Source organism: Lethenteron reissneri, chromosome 2 (assembly GCF_015708825.2).
Source record: "Lethenteron reissneri isolate LAM-NWPU_2019-01 chromosome 2, ASM1570882v1, whole genome shotgun sequence".
Taxonomy (NCBI): domain Eukaryota; kingdom Metazoa; phylum Chordata; class Hyperoartia; order Petromyzontiformes; family Petromyzontidae; genus Lethenteron; species Lethenteron reissneri.
The window spans coordinates 13,328,669-13,356,404 of record NC_083780.1 but is presented as its reverse complement, the minus strand read 5'-3'; the positions used below and the strand labels follow the sequence as shown (position 1 = coordinate 13,356,404).

The following is a 27,736-nucleotide window of genomic DNA, read 5'->3' as shown; positions in this document are numbered from 1 at the left end:
AACCGTGCTGTAATTGGAGGTGCGCGGGGATGGATACACTAAATGCAACAAGCAGTTTTAAAGAAACGAGTCGATCTAGAGGACTTATAAGTGCATCGCTCCAGTGGCTTCCTAATATCAGAAGAGCGGCGTTCCAGACGGCCGCAGAAGCGCATCTGAAAGCACTGCGCGACGCGGTGACCACCACCACCCTCTTCATGACGGCGAGCCAAAAGCCTTCGGCTGCTGCTGCAGCTACTGAGAGGATGACCAGATTGTGACGACTGTGAAGATTTTCGATTGAAAGCTTTCGTGACTGCAGGGATTCATCTTCTTGGTTCTTTCGGTAAAGTCACGTAGAAGGGAAGTAATAAAATAATAAAAATAAAACATAATAATATTATGTTTTATTAGTAATTAAATAATTTAATTTTGTTATTTTCATTTATTTTTATTATTTTATTACTTCCCTTCTACGTGACTTTACCGAAAGAACCAAGAAGACTTAAGTGGCCTTGCTCCGGGACACGTCACGGGCTGCGACGAACGGTGGCGTTGGGGTGAAGACTCACGGAGGAGGCCAGCGGCGGTCAAAGGCGCGAACACGTCCAATGAATTTGCCCGATGAATTTTTCCGTTCCAACCGTGGAGATGGAGTGGCGAAATCCGCTCGTGGGTGGCTTTGGTGCATCGTGAGGCCCTGATGATGCAGCAGTGGAAAGCTGATGGCGGCTTGCGATGAAAGGTCACACAGGCACAAGTGTCGAGTATGTTTGTTTTATTGAAATTAAGTGAATTCAGACTATTTTTTTAATACGGATCAATACAATTGATATTCGACGAGTGTACTGTACTACAACAGAGTGTAGAAATGTCACGCACACGTGCGCGTGACCCGCTCCCCTCCCACTGCCTCCCGCTTGTGGGAGACATCACAAGAAGTAGGTTACTGCTAAGGCTGCGCGCGCGCGGAGAGACCTGAGAATTCCCTCGGCCCTCTCCTGCACCAAGTGGGTTTTCTCTGGGCACTTTGGTTTATGCCCCACACACAACAACAATAACAACCGCCATTCGTCACTAAGTGGCGGTGACGTCACCACGACGCTTGTGCCAGGCCATGTGCACCTTGAGGCCACGTGAAGTGTCGAACGCCCGCTGGCAGGAGAACTTGGCGGTGGTTCTCGTGGCATTCGTGGTGCCCATCGTAACCGGTTGGATGTGAACTATTGCCAGAGAGGGCCTTGCGGTCAAGCGAGCGTGGCCTACATGGAGCGAGCATGCTCTAAACTAGACGGCCGTGGCCTACCGGCGACGATTCGACCATAGGCTGGCGGTGGGCATACGGTCTACGAAATGGTGGACGCCGTTAATACCCAGCGGGGCGTTTAGAGTCTCGCGTGGGCTATCTACAAATGTCAGAAATGCATAGTGGAGCGAGAGAGAGAGAGAGACGCGGGCGCTGGCCGGGTGGGCGACGTTGCCACGGGGCGTGCGGCAAGAGTCCCGGACCTAGAAGCCGAGCGGGTTGGGGGCGAGCACGCCATCGTTGTCCACCGTGGCCACCGAGATGGCGCGCATGTTCTTGAACGTCTGGAGAACCGTCGAGTTGGTGAGCGAGCGCAGGTTCAGGGAAACTCGCTCCGACGCCTAAAGGGGGGAGGGAGCGGAGAGGCGGAGACGGGAGGAGGGGGGGGAGTTGGGTGAACAACAAACCCCACACACATGGCCGGGTCGTCCATAGCTCCCTCCACCCAATTGCGGTGTCGTTAGTTGCTGGGTGAGAGGGCGACGGCAGTGAGTGAGCGATGGAGGGTGGCAGTGGCGGTGTGGTCGTCACCTCGAGGCACCACGTCTCGCAGATGAGCCGCTCGTGCTCCGCCGTGGGGGTGCCTTGGCTCAGCGACCGCGACGCCCTACGCACACAAAGACAAAGATCCCCCATGTAGCCTCTCACGACTGTTGGGGCAAGCGCTGTTACCGATCCTGTAGGACTCTGTGCGTGTCCTCGTGTGTCCAGATACATCCTGATGTGTACTGGCATCTCCACAGGTGCATCCTTGCGCGTCCATGTGAAGCCCCCTTGTGTCTGTTTAACACGTCGGCTTTCGCGACCAATATTATTCATATTCTTGGTTCTTTCGGTAAAGTCACGTAGGGAAATTAAAAAACAAATTCGCACGAAGTTTCGACAGCAACACAAGCAATCGTCATCTGATGATGAAATCCACAGCAAGAACATTTTCTTGCTGTGGTTTTCACACCTGATGACGATTGCTTGTGTTGCAATCGAAACTTCGTGAAAATGTTATTGTTTGATTTTTATTATTTTATTATTTCCCTTCTACGTGACTTTACCGAAATAACTAAGAATATGAATCCCTGAAGTCACGAAAGCTTTAAATCGAAATATTATTCGTGGAAACGTTTTTTGGGTTGGATCACGCAAGTGTAAATGTGTCGTTAACCCACTGCCACCCGACACGGACAATTAGTAAAGTTTGTCACGTAAACAAAACGTGTCAATTAGCTTACTACTTCAGCACACCGGTCGTGTGTTGGAAAGTAAACATTTACAATTCACAACATTTACAATGTTAGTACCGGTGACGTTTCACTGGCGATGACAACCAGCTTCGTCAGGCGATTTGTCAGAAATGTGAAGAGGTCTTCCTGTTTCCGGTCTTAAATAGAAGGTAATGTCATCACAGTCAGCTTGTCAGGTGTTAAGATCAGAGGGGGGGGGGGTTAATGTCGTCATTAACCCCCCCAACCTCTGATCTCCGTATCCCAGTGCGTGTCCCCGTCTGTCCGTGCGTGTCCCCGTCTGTCCGTGCGTGTCTCTGCGTGTCCCTGCGTGCGTCCCGCGCCGTGACCCCACGCACCTCGACACCACGGCCACCATGGCGTACAGGTCAATGGCAGCCTCCGCCACTCTGTTCAGCAGGAACTGCTCATCTGTGCACGCACACAACAACAACAACAATAATAATATAGACAAAGATCCCCCGCGTAGCCTGCTGGGGAAAGTGCTGTTAAGCGAGCACCTATGAAAGCCGGCATGGCCAACTCTACCCCCGGCTGGATGCCTTTAGTCTCCCCAGTGCTGATGTTTACACGTGGCACCAAGTACTCATTTGAGGCCGAGTCAACCGAGGGGAGGCCAAATACACACACAAAGACAAAGATCCCCCGGATAGCCTCAACAGACTGTTAGGGCAAGCACTGTTCGCAAGCAGCACCGATGCAGGCCGGCACGGCACACAAGGGGGTGGCTGGCCAACACCAAGTCCGGCCGCCTTTGTCTCCCCAGTGGCGATGTTTACACACCGCAACACCAGGTACTCATTTGGGGCCGAGTCGACCTACCGGAGGCCCAGGACCGGTTCAGATAATCATCACTGGTGTTGGCCGTGAACGGGAATCAAACCCGGGTCGCCGGGTTCTTAGCACAGCGTACCATCCGCTACACTACCGCTCCCCACAACACACACACACACACACGCACACCCATGACAGCAGCCTGTCATGTGCAACGCACGCACACCCGCGGCCACACGAAGACCCTCACGTAGCCCCCTGTATAGCCAACGTTCATGGCGACCCACGACTCGGACAGTACCAAGTCGGGCCGCATTGGTCTCCCCAGTGCCCAGTGCCGATGTTTACAAACACGCAACAGGGTGAGTGGACCTAGGGGAGGTCCAGGACTGGTGCAGATATTCGTCACCGATGTTGCTCGTGAATCGGGGATCAAACTCAGGTTTCTGGGTTTGTAGCGCAGTGCGCCAACTACGACGCTACCACTACCCATGACAAAGGTAAGCTGAGCGTAGTGCTATCCACAGCAGCCCCGTTGTACGTCATGTGGCCGCCTTCATAGATGCTCGCTTACAGCACATGCCCCCGACAATCTGTTGAAAGGCTACGTGGGATCTCTGATCGCCACTTCTTTGAGCGATCATTTGTGATAGCCAGGTCGCGTCTGAAAAATAATCTAATAGCTCAGTGGGCTTTAACTGGTAAGGCAACAATGTATTCGTTTTATTTGTCGATTTTCTTTAAGCAATCTATTTACCTTCTTGGTTCTTTCGGTAAAGTCACATAGAAGGGAAGTAATAAAATAATAAAAATAAAACATAATAAAATAATTCTTACTTCCCTTCTACGTGGCTTTACCGAAAGAACCAATAAGATGAATCCCTGTAGTCACGAAAGCTTTAAATAGAAATTCAATCTATTTACATTTCCTCTACTTTGCACTCCTATCGTGTTTTTGTTGTAGCGTTCTGACCCGCCCCTACTGGGCACCTGTGAAAAAGATCTTTACAGCTCATTGGATTCCTCCCCCAGTATAAATAAACATTCAGATTCTGGCACGCATCATGGATGGATACCCCCTCCTCCCACCCCGTCGACTCCACTCCACTCACCGACGATCTTCTTGCCATGCTTGAGCAGCAGCCCCTCCACGGATGCCCCGAACTGATCCACGCCCTTGGCGATCTGAGAGAGAGCGGTGTCACAGCGTGGCACCCGCGTCACTTCGCTGTCTACGGCGGCTCAAGCCAAGTCCGAATCGTTGTTGTAGAATCACGGCCGCGTGTAATGTCGTGACGGGTACCGCAAGATCCGACCGTATCCGTGCAGTGCCCGGCGAGCTGAAATGGCGTCCGGTTGCCGAACGAACACGTTAGTAGGTCGCGCTCATCACACACAAAGTGTTTGCCACGAGTGAACCTCAATACCTCGCTGATCTCGTCAAGGAGCATAAACCATCATCACACGAACTCCGCTCATCCTCACAAGACGGTGGTCACCGCATAACGCACTTTCAGGTGCGCTTCTGTGGCTGTCCTTCCGATATTAGGAAGCCACTGGAGCTATGCACATTGAAATCTAGATTGAATACATTTATTTAGAACTGCTGTTTGTGTTTAGTTTGTTGTCCTTTCACCGCACCTCCGATTAGCACGGTTGGCGACGTGGCGTGAAAGAAGTTCAACATATACACGTACAATCAAAATCTTTACTTGATGATGAGCTATGAATACTTTTTTCCCCACAGATGTCCAGCAATTAAGCAAGCACAGCCAGAACAAACGCGCTGGTACAAACTAAACTCGATAATGAAAGCGAAAACGAGACGGGCGGTGCAAAGAAGAGGGTACGACCGAGCGGAACAAACGCATCGGACGATGCAAACGAGACAATATGACACAGAAATTATTATTTCGCACACGTAGCAAGCAACTGGCTTAGAGTCCGTGGAAATTCAAAGTGAGCGCGAATCAAAAATGTGGGTCAAAATCGAACGCATCACACAGAGACAATGAAGAAAATTACTGGTGGCTCGGAGAGCAGGCGCAGATGAAAGACATCGCCTTGAAAATTAAGTGGGCTTGAGCAGGACACGTCGCGGCTAGCGGTGATGGAAGAGATTAGTTACAGAGTGGCAGTCAAAGGAGTGAACGTGTTCAAACGGACTCCCCCCCCCTCCTTCCGTCCCCCTCACCAGCTCTCCGCTGCTCTCCAGTTTGGGATGCACGGAGCCCTTGAGGGTGAGTCCACTGCCAAGTCCAACAGACCTGCACACATCCCAGCATGCAGTTCAGCATCTCCCAGCATGCAGTTCAGCATCTCCCAGTATACAGCTCAGCAGGGACTAAAGTAACCTACTTTCTCTGCGACTACGATTGTGCACGTGGATGAGAAGCGTCCTTGTTGGGCTACGTGTGTGCGCATGGACATGGTATGCGTTTTCAAGTGTGTGTACATATGCAGACAATGTTGGGGCAAGTGTATCTCTCTGCATGTGTGTATGTCTGCGTATGGGGAGCGGTAGTGTAGCGGTTAACGCGCTGTACTACGAACCCAGCAAACACCAGTGACCATTATATAAACCGGTCCTGGGCTTCCCCTAGGTCGACTCAGCCTTAAAATGAGTACCTGGCGTGATGTGTAAACATCGCCAGAAAAAAGTCAAATGCGGCCAGGCGGTGTTGGCCACCCGCCCCCCCTCGTGTGCCTTGCCAGCCTTCACAGGTGCTCGCTAACAGCACTTGCCCACAAGCCTGTCTAAGCTATGCAGGGGATCTTCGTGTGTCGGCGTATACGTAAATGTTTGTGCATGCGAGTTCACCTCCGTGCCCTCTTGCCGACTTCTCCCATGATCGTTCCGAAATTACCGATTGGGTTCTTCAGCGCTTTCTGCAGCACCTGCAGATGCTTGCCCGCACCCTACAGGCAGGAACACGTGCACAGAGATACACACACAGCAGAAGGTATGCACACGCATACGGACACATACATTGTTATATTATATACATACACAAACACACGGAGACAAAGGCAGACACACTTGCACAAACACATATACATGCACACACCGCCACACACGTGCACCCAGAAACCTGGACATACTCACGTGCACAGACACACTCGTGACGACAGACAGAAAGACACAACAACAACAACCGCCATTCGCCACTAAGTGGCGGTGACGTCACCACGACGCTTGTGCTAGGCTATGGTGCACCTCGAGGCCACGTGAAGTGTGAAGTGTCGAATACCCGCTGGCAGGAGGTACACACACACACCAACATACACCCACACAGGAGCACAAACACAAATTCCTCGCAACAAAACTAGCCACACGAGAGCCATTTCACATTCATTACCTCGTACGCCGAGTGGGTGAGTGGGTGAGTGGAAAAGTCAGCGGCTGAGTGGGCGAGTGGGCGAACAAGCGAATGGACAAGAGGTTGGGTGAGGAAGCGAGGAGTTATTGGGCGAGCGATCGAACAAATGAACGGGCAGCCGATCGAGCGAGCGAGGGGGTTGAGTCTAACGGGCGGGCGAGTGAGTGAGTGAGTGAGCGAGCGAGCGAGCACTGCTCACCTGGATACCCGTGAGCGCGACAAACAGGCGCAGGATGTCGTTGGTGCCCTCGAAGATGCGGAAGATGCGGAGGTCGCGCATCACGCGCTCCACCCCGCAGTCCTGCGTGGGGGGAGGGCGTGGCGAGGAAACAGGAATGAGACGGGACGATCCACGCACGATCCACGCACGATCCACGCACGATCCACGCACGCGCACTGACTGCACGAAGCTCTGCAACGCGCCCACACTCGGGAGCCGTGACTCAGCAGTGAGTGCGGCTCCTCCAGGCAAAATGCATTTGAATTTTTGCAAATAGTCTCCTTTTTGCTCTGATTGTGTCTCCAGGATTTGGCCAACACAACTTTACACTAAAGGTGCACTCCCATTTGATCACATTTGCAAGCGTACTCGGCGCCCCCACGCTGCCGACGGGGACAAACGTGCGTGCACGAAGGGAGCAGGGATTCGATTCTGATGGACGATTCTTTTTGCGATTTAGTTTGTTCTCCTTGCCCGCATCCTTCGATTAGCAGGGCTGGCTACGCAAGAAGTTCAACACAGACACACATAGAGACGAGTCGCTGCAACGCAGCTCGCCGGCCACCAGTGAAGAGCACCACAAAGACACATCCACCAGCCTCACGAGAAGAGGTCACGGAGCCACGGCCGGTTACCCAATCGATCTCGACGACGTTAACGGGATTGACGATAACGATGGGAATGGCGACGATCAAGTCGGGTTTAGTTTTGTGTAGCCCGGCGAGAACTCGGGAGACCAGGACAGATCGAGTCTCATTTTGCCCAGAGTGGCGGCTTTGGTTGATCGAAATGACGAACGGCTAACCCAGGCGAGAGAAAAGAACAGCAAAGGAAACAAATGGAAACGGGAGCAAGAATAGCGGCGTAACGACCGTAACGACGGCCTGACCTTCATGAAGCCCATGCCGCCCAGGATCTGGATACACTCGTCCGTGACTTTCCACGCCGCTTCCTGTGACGCGCATCGCACACGCAGCGCGGGAACGTGGTCACAGCGAGGCAACAACACCAGCACACGGGCAACCCGGCACTCTACAACACTTGATCAGCGCACGTCACGTGTCCAAGTTGCCCCAATTTGAAAACATTACTCACAAATTTCGTTAAATTGGGAATCGCACAGCAATCGTCGCCCCCTACAGCATGCAATTTTTGCACATTTTCAGACGCACTTCTGCGGCCGTCTGGAAAACTCTTCCTTCTGATATTAGGAAGCCACTGGAGCGATGCACTTCTAAATCATCTAGGATTGAAAACGAATTTCTCGAGAACTGATTTTTACGTTGAATTTGTTGTCCTTCCCCCGCACCTCCGATTAGAACGCTTGGCTGCTACATACGGTGCGCGAAAGAAGTTCAACATACATGCAACCTTGGCAGGAGCCTCCTTCCAAAGGGAGGAGACTCGGTGAGGCTTTCCTGGATCAACGAATGACATCGCCTCTTACTCTGTACGCCTCTTACTCTGTACGTTTCGCCGCGAGAGACGTCTGTTTATCTCCAATCAGATTCACCGCTGCTTTTGCCAGGTGATCTAGAGTGTGGCCATGTTCGCGATGTATAAATGATACAAATCGGCCTGCAATCCGCGCTCTCTCCTTCGTTGCCACGTCCAAATCAACGCAACTGTCGCGCGGCTCTCTCGGCTCTACGACTCGTTGTGCTGTTGGTCCCCCCCCCCCCCCCACCACGCGTTAAAACGTCGTCGTCGTTGTTGTTGTTGTCGTTGTTGTTCGCTCTCCAGGTCGGGCCGCGGGAAGGGGAATTTCTTTCGCTGAAAGTTGCTGCGGACTTGCTCACCCTCGCTGGTTCTCGTCGTATAGACAAACGTGCAGGATTGTTGTCGATAAATCGATAGCAGCACCACAACGACGACGACTTTTAATTCTTACCGACGCAAAAACTTTGCTGATGGCGGCTTCTATCTGGAACTCGGTCGCCCCCGAGTCCATGTTGGCGCTGATCATGTACGCCATGGCCTGCGCAACACATGCAGCACGGCGCTTAGCACACGGCGAGATACGCACAGTGCGTAACACGAACCATGCGGCATTACACGCGAGACCGAAACGGTACCCACACACGCACACACACCTCAAAAACAAGACAAAGATCCCCCGTATAGGCTGTAACAGACTGTTGGGGCAAGTGCTGTTAGCGAGCACCTACAAAGGCTGGCACGACACGAGGGAGTGGGTGGGACAGCACTACGCCCGGCCGCCTTTGTCTCCCTCGTAGCGATGTTTACACATTGTACCAGGTACTAATTTTGAGTCAACCTAGGGGAGGCCCAGGACCGGTTCAGATAATCCCCGGGTCGCCAGGTTTGTAGTGCAGCGCGCTAACCGCCACACAACCACTCCCCACACACAGCCCATCACACACACACACACCTTGTCTCACACAGATACATCCCATCGCACGAACAAGACACCCCCCCCCCGTCTCTCACACACCCTGTTGCAGCACACAGACACACATCATAGACAAACGCACGCACGCTCCCCATCGCACGCACACGCTGTGGCCCCACCTCGGTGGTGTACTGCAGCATGATCATGCGCGCAATCTTCTCCTGGATCGTGCCGTACGTGTGGATCTTGCTCCCGAACTGGGTCCGGTTTGCGGCGTGCTCAACCTGAGGGCAGGGAGGACAACGGGAGGGCGAGCGTGGGTGAGCTGGGTCAACCTGGCAGCAGAGAGGGCGGCGAGTCGGGGTGAGGAGAGTTTAAGCGGACGGTACGTGCGGATGCGTAAGACCGAGCGATAGAGGCGAGCTGGCACCAGCGAGGAGAGGCGATACGACATCGGCAGATTCAAATCTGTTACCGTGGTGACCTTCCAATCCCTCGTGCCCTTCATCGTCACCACCACCATCGTCGTCATCATCGTCACCGTCACCACCACCACCGTCGTTGTTACCATCGTCACCATCACCACTGTCACCACCGTCACCACCACCATCGTCGTCATCATCGTCACCGTCACCGCCACCACCACCGCCGTCACGTGAGCGAGCGCGACTCACCGCCTTGCTAATCGATGCTTTCATGGTGCCGTTGAGTGCGGCCGCCATTCCGAAGCGGCCGTTGTTCAGGATGTTCATGGCAACTGCAATAATAACAAAACATGCGCACACACGGCATTCCATGTCAACACTCCCACCGCATGCCATGTATGTTGACATTCTTCTGCACCGTACGCAGCCAACCGTGCTATAATTGGAGGTGTAGGGGGAATGACAAACTAAATGCAAAAAGTAGTTTTAAAGAAATGAGAGTCAATCTAGAGGACTTAAAAGTGCAGAGCTCCAGTGGTTTTCGAATATCAGAAGAGTGGAGTTCCAATTCGGCCACAGAAGCGCATCTAAAAGCGCCGCGAGGGGGAAGGACAACAACCTAAACATGAAAAGAAGTTCTAAAGAAATTAGTTTATAATCTAGAGCAGCTTCCTCTCGCAGCTTTGGAACGAAATTCAGCTCTCGATACAAATCTCCGTCGCCTTGCGAGTACATAAGCTGACGGAGGTGGCAGCTGCCGGAGAAAAACGCGCTCGCATATTTGCGAATCTTTTTTTTTTGTTGCTACGATTTGTGTCTCCCAAAGTTTTGGACGACACTTTGATGAACGTGGCCGGTTTTCTCCAGGGCGATGTCCCCAATGGCAACTTTACACGAGAGTTCCAAAGCGGATCCTCCTCTTTACGGGGGGTTACTGCGAGACAAGACGGACGGGTAGAGGTACTTCATAAATAAATGGCGTACACTTTGTTTTAAGTCCCCATTCGTTCAACCAAATGAGAACTCAAAGAGACCAGGATCGCTGTCATTTGCAAGAGTGAGCTGGGACTCTAAAGTCTGCCGGCGGGGGGAGGGCGATAGTTGCCATGTATAGTGTCCCAATTGAATATTCTGCGGTGCAATTTTTGGAAAACGAGTTCAAAATCATTCCAAAGCAATTGGCGAGGGGGGGCTACTGAGGGATAGACAGGAGGGGTCATGTATGCATGTACGTATGTTGAACTTCTTTCGCACCGTACGTAGCCAACCGTGCTAATCTACGGTCCAGAGTTTATGTTGCTCGGCCACAATCGCAGCCCTGTGGCTTCACTTTCCACAATTCATGAAGGAGGAGATGCGGTGCGTCGTCGCCACGTCGACGTGCAGGTGCCAACGGTGCTAACCGGAGGTGCGGGACGGGGGGGGGGGGACACCAAACTAAACACACAAAGAAGCAGTTCTAGAGAAATGAAGCAGTGGGTGGTGGTCACATGTCGATGACGAGAGGGACAAACGAGAAGCAACGTGGGGGGGGGGAGGAGGGGGGGGGTGTGCACGTGTGCCGTGCGCCCGTTCGGCGCTGTCAGCCGGTGACACCGGCGCCGGGCAGACGCTCGCGGGCGCTTCGTTGACCACGTGCGTAGGGCAAGTTGAACTTCTTTCGCACCGTACGTAGACAAACGCGCGAATCGAGAGCGGTGCGGCGGGGCGGGGCGGAGGGGGGAAGGATAACAAACGAAACTAAACGCGCGAGGCAGCTGTAAACTAAAAACGCGAGGCAGCTGTAAAGAAACGAGTGTTTCACTCGAGGAGGTTGCCGACCTTTGAAGCCGCCGCCCAGCTCTCCCAGGAGGTTCTCGGCCGGCACGCGCACGTCCTCGAAGTAAACCTCGGCCGTGTTCGACGCCTTGATGCCCATCTTCTTCTCAGGGGCGCCGCTGACGAGTGGGGGAGGGGGGGGGCACAGGGAGGTTAGACTCGAGTTTGGAACCAACGCCACCACCTCCCTCAGCCGCCCCTCTCCTACCGCGGTCAAGACAATTGGCGAGGCCTCTGTGTGGTCACAACAGCAACACGAGGGTGACAACTGTCGTCACGGAGCGCTTCCCGTCACAGCCTCACCTCGTCCGTCTCTCATCCTCATCAGCCCCTCGCCTCTCGTCTCGCTGTCGGCCTCACCTCGTTACCAACTTGCCCCCCACCCCGCCCCGTCACCATCTACCCCCCTCACTTCGTCGCCACTTCCCCCCCCATACTCACTTGGTCACGCCGCCAAAGCTCCGCTCGACAATGAAGGCCGTGATCTTGTCCTTGGTCTCCCCCGTCGCATCGTTCCGCACGGGCGTCTTCGCGAACACCGTGAAGATCTCCGCGATTCCACCATTGCTGCGGCCAATCACAAGACAGCATCGTCGTCACGTGACACCCTAACCAGAGCCATCCCGCCGTTGCTTCGACCAATCACACGGTGACGTTATCGTCGGCATGTGCCCCGCATCTGTCTCTGCCCAGGGGCACTGGGGTGGCAATATGTTAACTCTATCGCCTGATGCGCAGGAGGTCGTGGGTTCGATCCAGACCCTGCTATGAATTTCCACATGATGAGCCACTTTGTCAAGCTATCATTTGTGTCCAGGTCGCTTCTGAAAATAACTATATACTGTATATATAATGGTCCCTCAATTTACGATGCCATCGATTAACGAGGTTTTGATGAACCATCCGCCTGCCATAAGGTCCCATTGTTTCTATTGACGATACATTTCGATTAACGATGTGTTTACGATATCAAGTGGCTGCCAATTTCGGCCAATCGGAGCGCTCAGAAGTGGACTCAGCAGACCTCAGCCAATCAGCGACGCCCTTTTATGAGCATTTTGAGAGCAATAGGAATAGAACTGGATAGCCTAAGGTAAAAAAAAAATTATACTCTATTTATGCACCTTTTGATGCTATATTTATCATTTTTTATCCATGTTTCTATTAATATTAATGTTTTCATATGTTCTTAGAACGTTTATTTATCAACATATTATAAACTGTTGTTAGGGTGAATAAGCTCGACTTCTGATCGTCTCGGAACAAATTAAGCACTTTATAAAACACGTATTTCCCATATAAAATTTACGATTATTTCAATTAATGATGGTTTACAATGAACATCATTAACCCAGGGACCACTGTATAGCCCAGTGGGCCTTACCTGGTAGAGTAAAATTAAAATAGTTTAGATTTAGTTCAGTGTGACTGGGGGGGGGGGGGGGGACGGCTGTGTCCTCACCTGATCCAGATCTTGCTGCCGTTGAGCGTGTAGTACTTCCCGCACGCACTGCGCACGGCACGCGTCTTGATGGAGGCGGCGTCCGAGCCGCTGGCCGGCTCCGTGAGGCAGTACGAGGCGATGAGCTCTCCTGCTCATCGCCACCACCATAAATATTCACCATTAACATCACCAGCAACATCACCACATCATCGTCGTCGTCTTCATCAATAGCGCCACCGCCACCATTAACCACCGCTTGCCGCAAATGAACCACAATACCTTTCCGATCTCATCAAGGACCATAAACCGTGACACGTCATCCTCTCAGCAGCGGCTTTTGGCCGGGCCATCGAACAAAAATGGGTCACTGCGTCGCACGCTTTCAGATGCCCTTCTGCAGCCGTCTGGACCGCTCTTCTTTGCCGTATTAGAAAGCTATACACTTTTAAATAATCTAGATTGCAAGCTCATTTCTTTCCAACTGCTTTTTGCGTTTAGTTTCTTGTCCTTCCCCCACACCTCCGAATAGCACGGTTGGCTACGTACGGTGCGAAAGAAGTTCAACAAAACACACATACAACATCCCGATCATCAACATCGCTGCCGACACCTCCACCATCACGAGTGGGCAGTCGGGAGATGGGAGAGCGGTGGTACAGCCGTGAGCACGCCGTGCTACGAACCTGGCGAGCCGAGTTCCATTCCCGCTCACGACCAATAAACAGTGGCGATTATCTGAACGGGCCCCGAGCCTCCCTTAGGTCGACTAAGCCTAAAATGAGTACCTGCTACGATTTATAAACATCGCCAAGAGGGAGACAAAGGCTGCTGGCGTGGGGCTGGACACCCACCTCCTCGTGTGCGGTGTGAGTCTTCATAGGTGCTCAATAACAGCACTTGCTCCAAATGTCTATTGAGGCTACATGGGGGACCTTTGGCTTTGGTATGTGTAGAAGTGTTGAACTTCTTTCGCACAATATGTAGCCAACCGTGATAATCAGGTGCAATTAGCACGGTTTTACATAAAACTAGTTTTTATTTTCCCAGGTAAGGCCCATTGAGCTACATATACATTTGGAGGGAACAGAGAGCGACACGCATACTCCAAGTACAGTAAAACCTTGGATTGCGAGCATAATTCGTTCTAGAAACGTGTTTGTAATCCAAAGCACTCGTATATCAAAGCACTCGTATATCAGTTGTGATCACGTGACGCTCGGCAGACAAAGCGTATACTGTACGTACTACTCGTATTGCAAGACCTCGCTCGTTTATCAAATTAATATCTATTTAAAATTTTTGCTCGTCTTGCAAAACACTCGCAAACCAAGCTACTCGCAATCCAAGGTTTTACTCTATACAGCCGGTGTCAGGGTCTGGACCGAACCTCCTCCTGTATGCGAGGCGAGGTAGTTAACATCTCCTAGCCACCGTGGGAAGAGCCCACAGCTTACCCGAGGCGAGCTTGGGGAGGTATTTCTTCTTCTGCTCGGGGTTGCCGAAGAGCAGGATGCCCTTGAAGCCGATGGACTGGTGGGCGCCGAGCGTGATGCCCACGCCCAGGTCGTGGCGACCCACGATGTCCACCAGCCGCGCGTACTGCACGAGAGACAAAGAGGTCGCCCCGTGCAGCCTTTAGCAGACCGTAGGGAGAGGGGCAAGTGCTGCTGCTTTTACCGGGCACCGACGCAGGCCGGGAGAACACGGCGCACGAGTCGGGCTGTGTGTATCTCCACACACAGGTAGGTGCATGTAAACGTAACAAAGATAAAAGGCAAAGATATCCCCATATAGCCCGTGCAGACTTGTGGGGCAAGTTCTGTTGGCGAGCGGCACTTATGAAGGCCGGCACGGCACACGAGGGAGTGGGTGGCCAATGCCCAGTCGCCTTTGTCTCCCCAGTGGCGATGTTTGCACACCTGCACCAGGCACTCATTTGAGGCCGAGTCGACCTAGGGGAGACCCATGACCCATTCAGATAATCGTCACCGGTGTTGGCCGTGAGTGGTAATCGAACTCGGGTCGCCAGTTTCATAGCGCAGCGCGCGCTAACCGCGACACTACTGCTCCACAACGTAACATACATGGATAGACACACTCACGGACACGCACTCACAAATGCACAGGCAAACGTACAAGACTGCAGACGCACTTGTGTTGTTTTGGTGTCGTGTGTCTACATCTGTGTTACGACGTAAATGTTTGCGTGTGCGCACACGCGTGAGTGTTTGTGTCCGAGCTTGTAGTCCTCACCTGCGTGTTCGTCAGGCCCAGGCCTCCGAGCTCTGTGGGCACCTGAAGCCCGAAGGCCCCCATCTCCTTGAGCCCCTGCATCGTCGCGTCCTCCACCTTCTCCAGGGTGTCATTGGCGGCTGGGTTGTTAACCTCCTGCGCCCGTTCACACGCGGTCATCAGTTGGCGGTGCAGTCTGTAATCGGCTGTGCTCATTGCCACGAGGTCGTTGACCTGCTGCTCTTGATGACAAGGGGCCGCTGCTGGAGTTAGCAGTGGCGGGTGGCTCCGCTGCTGCGCTCATGAATGTCGCCACGGTGGCTAGGAGATGTTAACTACCTCGCCTGGTGTACAGGAGGTCGTGGGTTCGATCCCGACCCTGACGCCTGCTACTGCTGTAGATTTGGAGTTTGCGTGTCTCTCTCTCTCTCATCATCATCAAGGTGGCTAGGAGATGTTAACTACCTCGCCTGGTGTACAGGAGGTAGTAGGATCGATCCCAACCCTGACGCCTGCTACTGCTGTAGATTTGGAGTTTGCGGGTCGCTCTCTCTCATCATCAGCACGGTGGCTAGGAGATGTTAACTACCTCGCCTGGTGTACAGGAGGTCGTGGGTTCGATCCCGACCCTGACGCATGCTGCTGTATATTTGGAGTTCAAGTGTTATCCCCGTAGTCGCGTGGATTTTACTCCGGGTCTTCCGGTTTTTCCCTCCACATTTAGAATCAACATGCGTTTGGAGTATTTGGCTGCTATAAATCTCCACATAAGCCACTTCGTTGATCTAACATTCATGGCCAGGTCGCTTCTTACCTAGTAAAATTAAAATAGTTTATAGTTTAATTTAGATTTAAAGCTTTCGTGACTGCAGAGATTAATATTTTTGGTTCTTTCGGTAAAGTCACGTAGAAGGGAAATAATAAAATGTTTATTGTTTTATATTTTTATTATTTTATTATTTCCCTTCTACGTGACTTTACCGAAAGAATAAAGTTTATAGTTCAGTTTAGACTCCTCAGAGAATCGTTTCTCTGGTCCGAGTTGGTGCATCTCTCTTCCAGGGCCGACTCCACTCACCTCAAAAAACTTTGAAACTGGATCGACCAGCTCCTGCAGGAACTGGCTCTGCTCCTCGTTCAGAGCTGCCAAATGAACATGGACACGCGCCGTTAACGTCGTCACCGTCCATCATCGTCGCGCACGCTGCCTTGACCAGACGGATGACGGCAGCGATCAGGCTCAGGATGATTACGGTAGATTAAGGACAGTGATTTAGTAACATTTGGTGTCTGCGCCATTCTTAACAGCTCAAGGATATAGTGCGGGAAGGTGCTGCTCTGTTTCATAGACAGTCTGCAGCAGTTTCACAGTACGGGGGGGCGGGGGGAGACGTTGCTCCTCAGAGTGATCTGAATGGAGTCGTTTGCAGGGCCTTTTATTTATTTGCCAAATGTGGAAAGCGACAGCCGGCACACAATGGCCTACTCGCTTTGAATGACGTCACGGGATATTTAACATCCCCTGCGAAGGAAATGTCGCCTATTTTACGGTGAGTACACCCACACGAATAGCCACAACTATACGCACGATAATAACCACAACAACTGTGGCCTAGAAACTAAGTAGTATATAATAGGCGACGTTCCGTACACTGGCCCGTTTGCACGGCCCACGGAGGGAGTCGGAGTGGATAAGAGTTGGGGACAGCACTTTCTACACCATTGGGGCCCGATGATAATTACATTCTATCTTGATTTGCATTCTTTCAAAAAATTCTGATGAACAGGTTTTAGATAATCTCCTTAAGTGATGCATTCTTGGGTTAAAATCTCATTTCAAATCGGATTAGTATGAGCAAAATGCACTTTGTGTTGCATTCCTGGGTGCTCGGTGCTCTAGGGGCATATGAACTCGTACATATAGTTGGCCCTCTGTTATCTCTCTGTTGTGTTTTTTGCCCGTTTTTATTTTATTGACCAGTCTGCAATTGCATCGTATCATGTGTTCGGATCGGATTGTTGAAAGAGGAATTGTGAATTGTGATGTTGCGCCAAGAGGTTTCAATGTACTCGATGTACTCTATCGTCTGGCCTCACTGAAAGACCGGCACGGAGATTTCTTAGCGGCTGATCACAGCAAACCGGGAACGGCATCAGCAGCAACTAGAGCAACAACAACAGCAACAACTACAGCAGCAACTACAGCAGCAACTACAGCAACAACTACAGCAACAACTACAGCAACAACTACAGCAACAACTACAGCAGCAACTACAGCAACCACAACTACAGCAGCAACTACAGCAACAACTACAGCAACAACTACAGCAACAACTACAGCAACAACTACAGCAGCAACTACAGCAACCACAACTACAGCAGCAACTACAGCAGCAACTACAGCAACCACAACTACAGCAAACAACTACAGCAACAACTACAGCAGCAACTACAGCAACCACAACTACAGCAGCAACTACAGCAGCAACTACAGCAACCACAACTACAGCAACACTACCATTACTACAGCAGCAGCTACGATAGACACGAGAGGGGGACATCTAAAGGGGAAAGGTCACAGAGGTGGCCCATCGAGAAGCCTCGGCAACCCGTCAGTAGGTTCCAGAAAGGGGGCGTGGCCAGGACGGAGCGAGGCCACGCCCCCCTAAGAGGGGCCCCCTGTGGGTGACCTCGGGGCTGTTGCTGGAAGTGGGATGCCCGTCGTGCTGCTCAAGTCCCACGTTGTCACCATCTCCTCGTCGTCACCGTCCTTCTCGTCGTCACCGTCCTTCTCATCGTCGGCTCCGTCTCCACCACCCCGGGGCGCCGCTAGTCAGACAGCCTGCCAACTGTTCTAACCAATTCTAGATTTGAAGCTTTCGTGACTGCAAGGATTCATACTCTTAGTTCTTTCGGTAAAGTCACGTAGGTACAAAATGAAATTAAAATTAATTTAAAAAAACAATAAAATCACGACGTTTGGGAGGCAACACAAGCTTCCGTGTTGCCTTCGAAAAGTCGTGATTTTATTGTTTTTATTTTTTATTAATTTTAATTAAATTTTTTTCCTACGTGACTTTACCGAAAGAACTAAGAGTATGTTCTAACCAAGTGGTGCCGCCGACAATAGACGGTGCTTGCTAAAGAAAGAAGTGCCTCCAAGTGTTGCCGTCTCCGAGTTAGTCCGAGTTAGTCACTACACGTGTGAGACACGGAGCAAACGAAATGGTAAAAACGAGGCGAGGCTTACCGTTCGGGTAGGGCAAGACCTGATGCATCGACAGCTCCCCCTTGAAAATGGACGCAGCAAACGACTTGGAACTCTGGGTGGGGATGGGAGGGGGTTAGAGGTTAATGGAGGTCAAGTGCTACTCCGAGAACTACTCATTTTATGTCACCAGGTAAGGTGCACTGCGCTACATAGCTACTTTTCAGAAAGGACCTGGCCACAAATGATAGCTCAAAGTGGCTTATCACGCGGAAATTTATAACAGCCAAATACTCGAAACGCACGTTTTTAAATGTTAAGGAAAAACTGTAGGGAACCAGAGAAAAATAAGCGTGACCACGGGGAGAGAGAGACACGCAAACTGCAAATATACAGCAGCAGGCGTGAGGGTTGGGAATGAACCCACGACCTCCTGTACACCAGGCGAGGTAGTTAACATGCCTCTGGCATGACAACCACCAGCATCTGAGTAACCAGGGTGCCCGCATCAGGCTAAGTGCACTTTGAGGCCGCCCAGAGTGATAAAGAATCACTGATGATCGATAAGTACCATTAGTGAGCACGGCACGCGAGTGGTGTGACCAGCACCACGCCTGGCTGGCTTTGTCTCATCATCAGCACTATATTTAGTTCTGGCACAATTTGTTTTAAACTGTATTAATGTGCTGGCACAACTATTTTTTTTATTATATATGAACTAAACTTTTTATATTACCAGGTAAAGTCCACTGAGCTATATAGATTTTTTCAGAAGCAACCAGGCCACAAATGATAGATCAACGAAGCGGCTTATCACGTGGAAATCTATAGTAGCCAAACACTCTAAACGTCTGTTTTTAGACAAACCTTATGCTACCAACAAAACTGCAACTGCATCGGGTACTTTTTTAAGGCTGTGTCGATCTAGGGGAAGACGAGGGCAGGTTTGGGTAAAAGTTCCCACTGATTCTGTGCACAGTTGGGAACCGAACCCAGGTATACAGGCTGATAGTGGAGCTTGCAATCCAAAGTTCCACCACTATCCACACAATCACATCATTACAGACACCAAAGACAAAGCTCCCCCATAAAGCGGTAACAAACTGTTGGGGCAAGTCCTGTTAGCGAGCACCTATGAAGGCCAACACAGCCCGCGAGTGGGTTGGTGGCCAGCACCAAGCCCCGTTGCGATGTGTACAAATCACACGAGGTACTCATTTGAGGCCGAGTCGACCTAAGGAAGGCCCAAGATTGGTTCAGGTAATCCTCACTGATGTTGGTCGTGAGCAGGAATCGAACTCGTGTGGCCGAGTTCCTAGTGCAGTATGCTAACCACTACACTACCGCACAAGAATGATCTTTGTTTACATAAACTACACACAACCGCACACCCCACCAATACACAATACTACCACACACGGCACCATTAATACACACACCTCACAACCACACACACCACATAACCACACACCACACCATTACATGCCCCACACACAAGCCACATAACCACACACCCCACCATTACATGCACCACACACAAACCCCGACTTACAGTAACTGCAGTCGTTTCAGCAGTGGCTGCGTGAGTCGCGGTTTTGCTGGTGGCATGAGGTTTTTCCAAGACTGCCTGTGGCCCACACACAACAATAACAAATAACAACAAACAACAACAAAACAGCAGCAGCATTAACAAAGTCACAACCTGGTTCTCGGGAACACGAGTAATGACTCACGACCTAAACACACGCACGGCGATCCCCGTGTATCCATCGCAACAGTCGGGGCACGTACTGTTAGTGATCTCCTATGAAGACCATTATTACTACACAGTTCCTATGATCACTGTTTCATTGGTTTCGTGGCTTTATTTTGGTGATTTCTAAAAGTGTATTAGTTTAGCCATGTTTGTTTGTTGTAGTACAGAGTTAGACTGATGGCCTTAATCTAAGTTGTCTTGTGGTTGTTGTTGGTTGTTTGACTTGCATCCCACTGGGATTTTTGCACACAGCGTTGGTGTACGGTGTTTTTTTCTGCAATATTTTGCTGTCTTTTCTTAGATTTTCTGTTTGCACTCAGTCACATATTCACTTTAAGATGTTTTTTTGTTCATGTTTTTGTTTTTTGTTTGTTGCGGTTGCACCCGATTCAAGAGCCGAATGGCTCACAGGGCTACACCTAATAAATGAACTTGAAATGAACTACTATAATGAGCCAAGAATGTCTGTGTGTAACGCGCGTGACGTCACTCCACATGCCCCCCCCCCTCATGAATATTCATGAGCGGGTGGATTTTGACACTCGCGCAGAAGTTCGAGCGGAAATATTTTTTTCGCAAATTCGCTTTAAGTTTGACGTTTCTTTATAGAAAGTGAATCTAATAAATCATTCTACGCAGCAACAAAGTGGATTTGGTGTCTTTATTTATTTCTTCAGCACTTGAGACAAAAGGTAAGTCAAATTTATGCTTCTACATTATGGTAAAATAGACATTTCTCGGTGATTTTCCAGATATTGCATCGAATTCCAAATTATTTCAACGCCAGCGACCGAAAGCAGAAGAGAATAAAGTATCAGAGCAGTGAATTAGAACAAATTAAAGGTCAGTTATATACAGTGCTACAGTGACATGAAGTGAGGTGTTTTATGACTTCGTTTTGTGCCAGATTCACTGCCATTAATAGTGCTACAGCGAGCTGCAGTGAAGTGTTTGATGACGCACTTTCGTGCAAGATTCACTGCCATGAAATTGACACAAGATACAATTGTACTCTGCACTATGGGGACCTCATTTGCCAGTAAAAATATGATAATTGGTTCTTTACCCTTCTATCTGGCAACAAAACTGACACCTTTTTGCAAGGAGTCATGTTTGCATAGACCGCAATACCTGCAGTCATAAATACAAACAAAAGACATAACTCTGATAATGTGCACTGTCCTTGAAGTTGATTGGTCCACACCCGAGACAGCTTTCCTTCGAGCCTAGTCTCATATGGGTTGGACCAGATGACGTGGGTGTGGGTTGGCGTCATCTGGTCCAACCCATATGAGACTAGGCTCGAAGGAAAGCTGTCTCGGGTGTGGACCAATCAACTTCAAGGACAGTGCACATTATCAGAGTTATGTCTTTTGTTTGTATTTATGACTGCAGGTATTGCGGTCTATGCAAACATGACTCCTTGCAAAAAGGTGTCAGTTTTGTTGCCAGATAGAAGGGTAAAGAACCAATTATCAATTGTACTCTGCTCAATTTTTCGCAAATATTACAGCTTCCGTCCTAGGATGGGCAAACAAGCTAGCGTTCAAAGGTTTCTCTCAACAGCTCGGTCCATTCAAATTCTATGGGTGGGTACACACAAAGACGCCATGTAGAGAGATCTACAGACGGCTGCCGCAAGTGCTGTGCACCGATAAAATCACCGCGAAAGCCTGGCCGCCTTTGTCTCCCCACTTCTGACATTTGCACACACACTGCCAGTCATTTATGGCAGGATGAGTCGCCCTAGAGGGGAGGACCAGGACAGAGTCGGGTATTATTCGCCACTGATGTTAGCTGCGGTCAAGAATCGAACTTTCGTTGGGCTCGATCCCTACAAATGAGTGGGTGTGTGTGTATGCAGAAGCCGGCACGGCACACGAGGGGTGGATGGCCAGCACCAGTCCCAAGCTACACATCTCCTTATTGGCGATGTTTATACATTGTTTGAGTACCTAGGCTCATTAGAGTACTCATTTGAGGACCTAGGCCCATGGCTGGTTCAGATAATCTATCGCAAGTGTTGGAAGCTGTGAGCAGGAATCAAACTCGGGTCGCCGGGCTCGTAGCACAGCGCGCGAACCGCTACATCACCGCTCCTTACGTGCGTCTGTGTGTGTGTAGGTGGCACACACACAGACACGTGTCTGTGTGTAGGTCGCACACCCACACACGTGTCTGTGTGTGTGTAGGTCGCACACACACACAGACACGTGTCTGTGTGTGTGTGCGTAGGTTGCACACCCAAACACACGTGTCTGTGTGTGTGTAGGTCGCACACACACACGTGTCTGTGTGTGTGGGTTGCACACACACACCTGTCTGTGTGTGTGCGTAGGTCGCACACACACACACGTGTCTGTGTGTGTGGGTTGCACCCACACACACACACACGTGTCTGTGTGTGTGGGTTGCACCCACACACGTGTCTGTGTGTGTGCGTAGGTCGCACACACACACGTGTCTGTGTGTGTGGGTTGCACCCACACACGTGTCTGTGTGTGTGCGTAGGTTGCACACACCCACACACACCCACACACACACGTGTCTGTGTGTGTGTGTAGGTTGCACACACCCACACACACGTGTGTTAAGGTTGCACACACACACACGTGTCTGTGTGTAGGTCGCACACACACACACGTGTCTGTGTGTAGGTCGCACACACACACACCCACACACGTGTCTGTGTGTGTGCGTAGGTCGCACACACACACGTGTCTGTGTGTGTGGGTTGCACCCACACACGTGTCTGTGTGTGTGCGTAGGTTGCACACACCCACACACACCCACACACACACGTGTCTGTGTGTGTGTGTGTGTAGGTTGCACACACCCACACACACGTGTGTTAAGGTTGCACACACACACACGTGTCTGTGTGTAGGTCGCACACACACACACGTGTCTGTGTGTAGGTCGCACACACACACACCCACACACGTGTCTGTGTGTGTGCGTAGGTGGCACACCCACAGGCGCGTGTGTTCCGTCTCCCTGTGTATTTATAATTCGCACTCGCAAGGTCGCCACGTGACCCACAGGCACAGGCTGTGGAATCTGGGACAAATGTCAAGGCGTGGAGCCAAAGGACCCCGCGTTACAGCGCCTTGGGGCGTCCACGCCAATGCCCGTTCACATTTAAATACTTCCTAAACATGTACAAAAAAAGAATCACTACGTATTGTTGAAAATATGTTGGTGAAGCAAATACAATATTTGCACCTTAATGTGGATTTTTTTAGATCACAAGTTAAAAAAATCATTGATTAAAGTTGTTGTTCAAGTTGTTGCTGTAGTTCCGTTGTTTGAAAAGAGGAATTTGTAAAAAAAAAACACGTAAACCGGGATGATGGCCTTTGCGAGTTTAAAAAACCACGCAGAACCAGCAACAACTGTTTGTGACCTCTGACCACACACAGTGATGGGGATGTTGCAGATAATCGTGGCGAAGTTTCAGATGGCAATGGTGAATATGGTGGTGAATATGGTGTTGATGGGTGAGGCCGTGTTTTTAAATGGTTGATGGTAAGTGATGGTGTTGGCCATGTTGATGATGATGCTGATGGTAATAATTAGAATGAAAGACGACGGAGTGATGATGGTGATGTTTACGAAGACGGTGGTGATGCTGGTAATGGAGGAGAGGCTCGTGAAGGACGCTCCTGGGCAGTTGGAGGCATTCGCCCTCCAACGACAACGGAGGGCAGAGGAGCGGCGCTCACAACAACGAGCGGAGCGCCCGGCAGATAAAGTAGAGCAGGTTGGCACAGTAGAGGGTATAGCTGGTGCATCTGCCAATCATCTCAGCCAACCCACGGTACCTTGGTCTGTCCCCTGACCTCCTGTTCAGCGAGTTTCCGACACTCCATGTGGCCTCAAAAGTGCACCTGGCCTGGCACGGATGCTGTGATGACGTCACCACCACTTTATAGCCGGTGCTGTTGATGTTGATATTTATTGATGGTTGATGGTGATATTGTTTGATGGTTGATGGTGATTTTGTTTGATGATATTGGTGATATTGTTTGATGGTATTGGTGATGTTGTTTGATGGTATTGGTGATATTGTTTGATGGTATTGGTGATATTGTTTGATGGTATTGGTGATGTTGTTTGATGGCCTTGGTGATGTTGTCTATCCAAGTGATGTTGATGATGATGCTGCTGCTGTTGTCGGTGATGATGTCGATGATGATGATGATGAGATCGGTGTTGACAATGTCTTACCTCCGTGACACCGCTCGCTGCTCTGCTCACCCCATACTTGACCCTGGCCAGCGGCACCCTGTGCACACACAACCACCCGCGTGTCACTCACCACCCTACTTGCTGTACTACCTGCTACCGTGCAGCAGCAGGATAAACAACCGAGGCGACACAACGAACAAACACCGTGACGACACACACCCGCTACAACAGGAACCGCATCGACAGTTGTAACAACAACACGGCAGCAGAGTTGACAGCACAAGCCACAGCAACAATTGTTGAAGGTGGCTGCAACAATAGCAACAACCGAACAAGACGCCTGGACTCAACATCCACAAGCTATGCCCATTCCACTGTCGTATGAAGAACTCCCAGAATTCGTCGCCATCTCCCGCGCTCTCGCGATAGATGCAACACAGTCCATCTCGCTCCCGCACAGAGAGCCGATTTCGTCGCTCCATCTCAGCGGCGGCCGTTCCATCTCGGGCACGTGGTTTTTTTCTCTCTCCCTACTTTGGCTGCCACTCCGTCGTTAGCCTCGACCATGTTTCCCCCATCGCTCCTCAACCCGTCCTAGCCATGGCGAGTCCCTGCCCAAACCCCACTTCCGTGCTCTCATTCAAAACGACGGTGGTGTCCAGGAGACTTGCGTATCTTGTCGAAGCCGCGTCTTCCCCTTTCAGATCTCTCAGCGTCCACTTCCCATCTCGCCACGGTGGTGCCACGGTGGCTAGGAGATTTTAACTACCTCGCCTGGTATGCAGGAGCGCGTGGGTTCAATTCCGACCCTGACGCCTGCTGCTGTATATTTGGAGTTGGCGTGTCTCTTTCTCTCCCCGTGGTCGCGTGGATTTTTCTCCGGGTCCTCCTGGTTTTTTCCTTGCACATTTAAAATCAACATCACGCGTTTAGAGTATCTGGCTGCTCTAAACGTCCAAATAAGCCACTTCGTTGAGCTATCATTTGTGGCCAGGACTTGTCTGAACAAAAAAAGCTAAAGAGTGGGCCCTACCTGGTAAAAAAGATAAAATTGTTTGTAGTTTAGTTGAGTAATTCCAGGCACGAACGAACCTCCTCTTGGCCCACTTGTTTAAACATTTTGCTCCATTCACTCGTCAGTTTCCGGTGTTTCAGGCGGACGACCTCCTTACATCAGTCACCAATTTAATCACTACATGATGATGATTAACCCGAACACAGTCAGACTCTCTATTCGGTTGTCCTACGAATACAGATCCCTTCACAAACAGACAAACACAATCTTAAGACAAGCCCTGGTCTGGCTCTATGAGTCTCTGCCATGAACACAATCTTAGTGGCTCTATGAGCCTCTGACATGAAGACAATCTTAGTGGCTCTATGAGCTTCTGACATGAACACAATCTTAGTGGCTCTATGAGTCTTTGCTATAGACACAATCTTAGTGGGGCTCTATGAGCCTCTGACATGAACACAATCTTAGTGGCTCTGAGCCTCTGACATGAACACAATCTTAGTGGCTCTATGAGCCTCTGACATGAACACAATCTTAGTGGTTCTATGAGTCTCTGACATGAACACAATCTTAGTGGCTCTATGAGTCTCTACCATGAACACAATCTTAGTGGCTCTATGAGCCTCTGCCATGAACACAATCTTAGTGGCTCTATGAGCCTCTGCCATGAACACAATCTTAGTGGCTCTATGAGCCTCTGACATGAACACAATCTTAGTGGCTCTAGGAGCCTCTGCCATGAACACAATCTTAGTGGCTCTATGAGCCTCTGACATGAACACAATCTTAGTGGCTCTATGAGCCTCTGACATGGACACAATCTTAGTGGCTCTATGAGCCTCTGACATGAACACAATCTTAGTGGGGCTCTATGAGCCTCTGACATGAACACAATCTTAGTGGTTCTATGAGCCTCTGACATGAACACAATCTTAGTGGCTCTATGAGCCTCTGACATGGACACAATCTTAGTGGCTCTATGAGCCTCTGACATGAACACAATCTTAGTGGCTCTATGAGCCTCTGGCATAAACACAATCTTAGTGGCTCTATGAGCCTCTGACATGAACACAATCTTAGTGGCTCTATGAGCCTCTGCCATGAACACAATCTTAGTGACTCTATGAGCCTCTGACATGAACACAATCTTAGTGGCTCTATGAGCCTCTGACATGAACACAATCTTAGTGACTCTATGAGCCTCTGACATGAACACAATCTTAGTGGCTCTATGAGCCTCTGACATGGACACAATCTTAGTGGCTCTATGAGCCTCTGACATGAACACAATCTTAGTGGCTCTATGAGCCTCTGACATGAACACAATCTTAGTGACTCTATGAGCCTCTGACATGAACACAATCTTAGTGACTCTATGAGCCTCTGACATGAACACAATCTTAGTGGCTCTATGAGCCTCTGCCATGAACACAATCTTAGTGGCTCTATGAGCCTCTGACATGGACACAATCTTAGTGGCTCTATGAGCCTCTGACATGAACACAATCTTAGTGGCTCTATGAGCCTCTGACATGAACACAATCTTAGTGGCTCTTTGAGCCTCTGACATGAACACAATCTTAGTGGCTCTATGAGCCTCTGCCATGAACACAATCTTAGTGGCTCTGAGCCTCTGCCATGAGCACAATCTTAGTGGCTCTATGAGCCTCTGACATGAACACAATCTTAGTGGCTCTGAGCCTCTGACATGAACACAATCTTAGTGGGGCTCTATAAGCCTCTGACATGAACACAATCTTAGTGGCTCTATGAGCCTCTGACATGAACACAATCTTAGTGGCTATATGAGTCTCTGACATGAACACAATCTTAGTGGGGCTCTATAAGCCTCTGACATGAACACAATCTTAGTGGCTCTATGAGCCTCTGACATGAACACAATCTTAGTGGCTCTATGAGTCTCTGACATGAACACAATCTTAGTGGCTCTCTGAGCCTCTGACATGAACACAATCTTAGTGGGGATCTATAAGCCTCTGACATGAACACAATCTTAGTGGCTCTGAGCCTCTGACATGAACACAATCTTAGTGGGTCTATGAGTCTCTGCCATGAACACAAACTTAGGGGCTCTGAGCCTCTACCATGAACACAATCTTAGTGGCTTTGAGCCTCTACCATTGACACAATCTTAAGACAAGCCCTGGTCTGGCTCTGAGCCTCACACACTCATCAACCACTTACCCGTTCCGGACCAGAATAGAACCGCCACGCGCGACCACCAGCATGGACATGACTCTCGAAATGGATATTAGAGACAAGGAGAGAGAGAGGAAAATGAAGAGACACAAACTCGCGCACTCCCTGTGGGCCGCAGTCACCGATCGATCTCAGACTGCCGTGTGATTGAATCAGGCACCGCGGCGAGATTAATAG

At 50.4% G+C, this 27,736-nt stretch overlaps 1 protein-coding gene across 1 annotated transcript; it reads right to left on the bottom strand.

Moving 5' to 3' along the window:
• Positions 1–742: 742 nt before the first annotated feature.
• ACADVL (acyl-CoA dehydrogenase very long chain) lies at positions 743–27,736 on the bottom strand. The gene is made up of 21 exons (XM_061549269.1): positions 27,545–27,736; positions 24,364–24,421; positions 19,930–20,004; positions 18,420–18,492; positions 16,248–16,312; positions 15,191–15,325; positions 14,392–14,536; positions 12,956–13,085; positions 11,935–12,060; positions 11,497–11,612; positions 9,925–10,007; positions 9,430–9,534; positions 8,789–8,875; positions 7,787–7,849; positions 6,877–6,978; positions 6,119–6,216; positions 5,492–5,564; positions 4,410–4,482; positions 2,862–2,934; positions 1,817–1,892; positions 743–1,626 (listed from the first exon to the last, which is right to left on the bottom strand). The coding sequence occupies exons 1-21, from the start codon at positions 27,592–27,594 to the stop codon at positions 1,489–1,491; spliced, it is 1,944 nt and encodes a 647-aa protein (XP_061405253.1). The 5' UTR covers positions 27,595–27,736; the 3' UTR covers positions 743–1,488.

Coding starts and splice junctions, on each gene's coding strand:
- ACADVL (XM_061549269.1), bottom strand. CDS start 27,594: ATGTCCATGCTGGTGGTCGCGCGTGGCGGTTCTATTCTGGTCCGGAAC. Junction 16,313..18,419: donor GGTCTTGCCCTACCCGAACG/GTAAGCCTCGCC, acceptor TTCATTTGGCAG/CTCTGAACGAGGAGCAGAGC. Junction 7,850..8,788: donor TCAGCAAAGTTTTTGCGTCG/GTAAGAATTAAA, acceptor TGCGCGTCACAG/GAAGCGGCGTGGAAAGTCAC.